The sequence below is a fragment of the Acyrthosiphon pisum genome, unplaced genomic scaffold, assembly GCF_005508785.2.
Source record: "Acyrthosiphon pisum isolate AL4f unplaced genomic scaffold, pea_aphid_22Mar2018_4r6ur Scaffold_21801;HRSCAF=24925, whole genome shotgun sequence".
NCBI classification, from domain to species: Eukaryota; Metazoa; Arthropoda; class Insecta; order Hemiptera; family Aphididae; genus Acyrthosiphon; species Acyrthosiphon pisum.
Window position 1 is genome coordinate 18,797 of NW_021771306.1, and position 6,028 is coordinate 24,824.

Genomic DNA, 6,028 nt, shown 5'->3' on the forward strand with positions numbered 1-6,028 from the left:
ATTGGACGGAGGACCAGATTGCAGACATTCTAACAAAGCCTTTGGTCAAGGAGAGTTTCGAGAAATTGCGGTCAGCCATAGGAGTGACTACAATTAAAGAAATTATTAATTGAGGGAGGGTGTTGAAATATACAATTAATATTAGTATTCAAACCATGTAAACACACGTGCGTGTACAATGTCGTTTTCTAATAGATACTTATGCAGTTACGATATAGCTGTACAACACTTTTACTTTCGCTTTCTATATTGTATACGGATACGGGATGACCTCAACTAATCATATATATAGGGCCTTTGTAGTATGTAATACTCACTTGCGCAGGCACCGTTGTACAGTGCGTATACGGTGTGTATGTACAGTCACGTTAAATTGTCCAGTTGTACGTTATTATATATTATACTTATACATAATCATATTGTCGTGTTGTTATTCATTTATAATTTAGTGGTTCTCAACCGGTGTGCCGCGAGATTGTCTAGGTATGCCGCGAGAAATATTATTAAATATTGAAAACAGTGTTTTATTTCGTGACGTTTATTTTTAAAAATACAGCAGCATAATAATATTTAAAGAACTAAATTATTTAAAGTAAACAAAACAATATTTATATCATAAAGTGAATAAATTTTAAATTACTAGTGAGAAACGCAGGGGCGCTATTTCAGTTTTTTTTAAGGTGTGCAAACAATTAAAGAGGTCAATTTTTTCCCACCTCCAGGTCAATCGTTAAAAAAACGTTTCAAGTGTTTTCAGTTTTTCATTACAGATTCATTAAAGTATCAAAAACATACTTAATAAAAACATATTTTTATAGTTAACACATTACATTTTACCGTTCATACATTCTGTGTATATACTGTATAGTGTATAGTAAAGATATTTTTAGATAGAATAGATGCATATTATTATTATTATGTCTTTTGTCTATCAGTAACCAGGGGCCGACTGGCCCAGGGTGCTATACACCAAGTAGCACCCCGGGCCCCCATTTGTATTTATGATCCGGGCCCCCGATTACTACAGTCAGTATACGGTATAATACTGGTATAATACGGTATTATACATGTAAAGATTATAAGATTATGTTGTCTGCTGTTATCAACCACACTGTATCTAATGATTACAGCAGGTTGATATCAGTAAAGATGAGTTAACAAAAACTAATATTATAATATTATTATACTTAATGTAAAACTACAATTAAGATTATTAAGACCTTTAAGTAGAAACTTTAAATTGTTGTTTGTCTACTTACAGGTAAGAGATTTGTACATAGCAAATTATCATATCTTTATTCATATTAATAAAATAATTGTCTACTTACAGATAAACACAAGTTGTTTTTTTACTTAAAGAGAAATAAGACCTTTATAAGGAACACTTATAAAACAACAATTTTTGTCAAACAGAAACAAACATGGATAAGATGGATAAGTTGCAATTTGAATTCTCGGCAAAACCGTCATCTGACGGAAAATCGAATATTCTCTGTATAATTTCAATTACTATACAAGATGATAAGACGTTCAATTTTCCAGTAGAATTATAATCAGCTACATTACATAAAGAAGTAGAAAAAACAGAAGTATTTAAAAAGGTTAAGAATGCAACAAAAAAAAAGATACCAAACGACAAAAGTGTGGATAAACATGACACAAGAAATACAGGACATATACATAGATGATAGTGGTAATATGCAATTTGGTGATTATATTTTGGAGGAAAGGACAGAAACAAAAGAACTTGAAGAGGAAAATACATTAACTCAAATATTAAAAAAGTTGGTTGAAAGAGATTCTAGTAAACAAAATTTAAAATCATTATCAGAAAAATGTATGATTGAACAGTATCCATATAAGAAAGCAAATGCAAACCAATGGATGGAAGCATTTGAACAAGAATGTGAACGTTTTTATATTACAGAAGGTGAAAGGAAAATTGAAATGCTCAGATATTTTTTGGATAAAGCTACTTTGGACTGGTATAACTCTATGATGATGAAAGTAACAATAAAGGCAGAATGGAGTATATGGAAAAGTAAATTCTGAGAAACATATGTCAACAAAGGTTGGAATCCGGTAATGTACGCTCTATCATTTAAATATATAGAAGGCTCCTTGGTAGATTATGCAGTAAAGAAAGAACGAATTTTGTTAGAAGTAAGAAAAACAATTGACTTAGGAACATTAATTGATATTAAAGCTGCTGGTCTACCAAATAACATTTTACATAGGATTGAAAGAGAAAGTTTAAAAGAAATAGAAGATCTATTCAATGAACTGAATAAATATGAGTATTTAACAAAGAATAAAAACTTTAAGAGAGGTAAAAATACAAATACCTACTGATTATGAGGAAACACCAAATGTAAAAGAAGCATGCAAGAATTGTAAAAAAATAAAGAAAGTTACCCGTTTCCACCCTGAAGAAAATTGTTGGTTTAAAATAAAATCAGATGAAAAACATAAAAATGGTCCTATCAGACAGGTAAATGTTTCTATGATTGAAGCTGAGCTGATTGAAGAGAACCAAAAAAACGAATAATCACACCATTAATCAAAATAAAACTACTATTGAATGATTCATTAGAAACATTTGGAATATACGATTCAGGTTCAAATGTTTCTATAATTAATTCAAAGTTAATTAAACTAAAAAAAAAATATATATATAATGTAAATAATACAAATTTGTTAACGATTAATGGTGTGAAAAAAACTAAAGGTATGATAAATATAAAAATAAAAATTTTTGACATTGAGAAAAAAATGAGTGTATATATAGTTGATGAAGAAAATTTAAAAAAAATAATTTTTGATTGGACTTGATATAATAAAACAATTTAAATTAATCCAGAATGAAGATTTAAAAATTTCACAACAAACTTTGGAAATACAAGAAGAGACAGAAATTGTAGAAGAAATTTCTACAGAAAAAAAAACAAATTCTGGGTTACCAAAAAACAATTATAAAAAAAATGATACTATAAAATAGTCAATAAATTTTAATAAACACATAGATAAGAATAATTTTGAAATCAAAATGAATCATTTAGATCTAGAAAAAAAAGCTGAAATAAATAAGCTACTAGATAAATATAAATCAGTTTTTGCAAAAGACAAATATGACATAGGTACGGTAAATTAATATGAGGCTCGTATCGACCTGTTAGTTGAAAGATAATGTTGCAAGAGACCATACAGATGTACCATAGATGACAAAAAAGAGATTGAAGGCCAAACATCAAAGCTACTGGAGAAAAATTTAATAGAAGAATCATATAGTTCTTTTGCAGCACCGGTAACATTGGCACTCAAAAAAGAAGAAAATGAAAGATCAAGACAAGTATCAATTTCAGAGATTTAAATAAAATTGTAGTACCGCAAGCTCAACCGTTCCCGTTAATTGAAGATTTGATGGTAAAAACAAGAAATTGTAATTATTTCTCAACATTAGACATCAATTCAGCCTTCTGGTCGATTCCACTACGAGTTGAAGATAGGAAAAAAACTGGCTTTGTGACACAAGAAGGTCACTATCAATGGACTTGTCTACCATTTGGCCTAAAGACCTCACCAGAAATTTTCCAAAGGATACTAAGTAATATCTTAAGAAAATATAAACTTTCTAATTTTGCAGTTAACTATATAGATGATATTTTAATTTTATTTAAATCAGTTATTAGAGGCAATAATGAAAGAAGGGTTCAGGTTGAAATTTACTAAATGTACCTTTTCTGCAGACTCTGTGAAGTATTTAGGCCACATAATACAAAACAACACAATAAGACCAGTAAAATATAATCTAATCTCTATTAGAAAATTTCCTACACCAAAAATACAGAAAAATATTAGACAATTTTTGGGAAAGATTAACTTTTATAATGAATACATACCGAAGAGTGCTTTAATTTTAGACCCGCTACATAACGTACTAAGAAAAGGTCAATGTTTCTTGTGGTCAGAAGAATGTCAAAATTCATTTTGAAAAAGTAAAAGAATTATTATGTACTCAACCAATTCTGGAAATATTTGATCGAGACTTGCCAATAAATATCCATACAGATGCATCTTTGCAAGGTGTCGGAACAATTTTAAAACAAACGCAACCAGACGGTAAAGAAAAACCAGAAGCTTATTTCTCAAAAAAATTAAATGAAAGCCAAAAAAGAAAAAAAGCAATATACTTAGAGTGCTTGGCTATAAAGGAAGCTGTAAAATATTGACAATATTGGCTAATTGGAAAATCATTTACGGTATACTCAGATCACAAACCATTGGAAAATCTTAATATTAAATCTCGAACAGATGAAGAACTAGGAGATTTATGTTACTATCTATCACAGTACGAGTTTAAAATAAAATATGCCCCAGGAAAAGGAAACCTAGAAGCTGCCTGTCTGAGTAGAAATCCAGTATTAGAAACAAACCAAAACGAAGATGAACAGCTGAAACTTGTTAACTTGATAAAAGTAGAAGACATAACAGATCAAGAAAAAAATAAAGCAATAGAACAAACAAAAAACAAATTAATAGAAAAACACAGAATATACTACTACAAAAAAAAAAAGAAAAGATAATTTTATCTAAAAAATTCAGTATAGAACTTATTAAGAATATACATGAAAACATGTGCCACATAGGGACCAAACAAATGCAAAAAAAGATTAATCCATTTTACACAGCAAGAAACCTAACAAAGAATATTAAAAGCATATGTAAAAGGTGTACAGTATGCATAAAGAATAAATCAAGGGGACAGGACAAAATAGGATTAATGTCACATTTGGGTCCGTCCACAAAACCATTCGAAATAGTCTCTATAGACACAATTGGAGGTTTTGGAGGTTCACGGTCCACAAAAAAGTACTTGCATCTTTTAGTAGATAACTTCACACGATATGCATATATTGTAACATCAAAGACTCAAAACGCAAATGATTTCATTAAATTAGTAAGAAATATCACTGAAATAAATAATATAGGTATGATTTTAACAGATCAATACCCAGGGATCAATTCAAAAGAGTTTAAAAAGTTTCTGGATGAATCAGCCATACCAATAATTTTCACTGCAGTAAATGCACCATTCTCTAACAGTTTAAATGAAAGATTGAATTAGACACTTGTTAACAAAATCAGATGTGTGATAAATATGAGAAAGATGGCATGGACAACAATTGCACATGAATGTGTGAAGAAATATAATGAGACTGAGCACACAGTAACAGGATTTGCACCAGAGTATTTGTTGAACGGTACTGATGTTACAATGTTGCCGAAGGAGTTAAAACAGGAATACCCAGAATACAGTTGGATACAAGACAGGAAAAGGGCATTAAAAAACACAATAATTTCACACAATTTCAACAAGAAATTGTTTGATAAAAATAGAAAACATTTTGAATTCAACATTGAGGATAAAGTGTTTGTGGGAAACGGCAACAAATTAAATAGAAAGAAACTAGATGAGTTGAAAATTGGACCACATGAAATTACAGAAAAATTGTCAAATTCAATTTATAGAGTGAACACTGGTCACAAAAAATCAGAATCAAATATGTACCATATAACTAAACTGATTCCAGCACCTGCAGTTGAGGAAAACGAATATGTAGACGAAAAGACTGACAATGATAAAGCGAGTATAATGTTTAATGAAAATTTCTTCCCCTAGTGGGGGATATGTAAAGATTATAAGAGTATATACAAATACACTTATATACAAAATAAAAATAAAATAACATATTTCAACATCTCTACAAATAAACAACATGTTATTCTTAATTTTTTTTTTATATTTACTTATAAAACTAAGGGCTCTTTCCTAATTTAGGTAGGTTTGAAAAAAAATTACGGGCCCCTAATTAATTTTGCACCCGGGGCCAAAAATAGCCAGTCCGCCCCTGTCAGTAGCCACTTACCATTTACACATATTTGTGTATGCCAGTGGATAAAGTGATACCGATATCAATTTATCAATTATATGCGTATCTCTGTATGAAGAACCAGAGTACCATGTTTA

At 29.8% G+C, this 6,028-nt stretch overlaps 1 protein-coding gene across 1 annotated transcript; it reads left to right on the top strand.

Moving 5' to 3' along the window:
• The first annotated feature begins 1,653 nt into the window (after nucleotides 1-1,653).
• LOC107883186 lies at nucleotides 1,654-5,125 on the top strand. Its single transcript, XM_016802756.1, has 6 exons — nucleotides 1,654-2,041; nucleotides 2,114-2,329; nucleotides 3,383-3,604; nucleotides 3,943-4,119; nucleotides 4,270-4,508; nucleotides 4,619-5,125. The coding sequence occupies exons 1-6, from the start codon at nucleotides 1,654-1,656 to the stop codon at nucleotides 5,123-5,125; spliced, it is 1,749 nt and encodes a 582-aa protein (XP_016658245.1).
• Nucleotides 5,126-6,028: the final 903 nt, after the last annotated feature.

Bases quoted from the DNA above. Each gene is read 5' to 3' on its own strand.
- LOC107883186 (XM_016802756.1), top strand. From the start codon at position 1,654: ATGACACAAGAAATACAGGACATATACATAGATGATAGTGGTAATATG. The intron at 2,042-2,113 runs GTAAATTCTGAG...TTAAATATATAG, and splicing joins AGAATGGAGTATATGGAAAA to AAGGCTCCTTGGTAGATTAT. The intron at 4,509-4,618 runs GCAATAGAACAA...GAACTTATTAAG, and splicing joins CAGATCAAGAAAAAAATAAA to AATATACATGAAAACATGTG.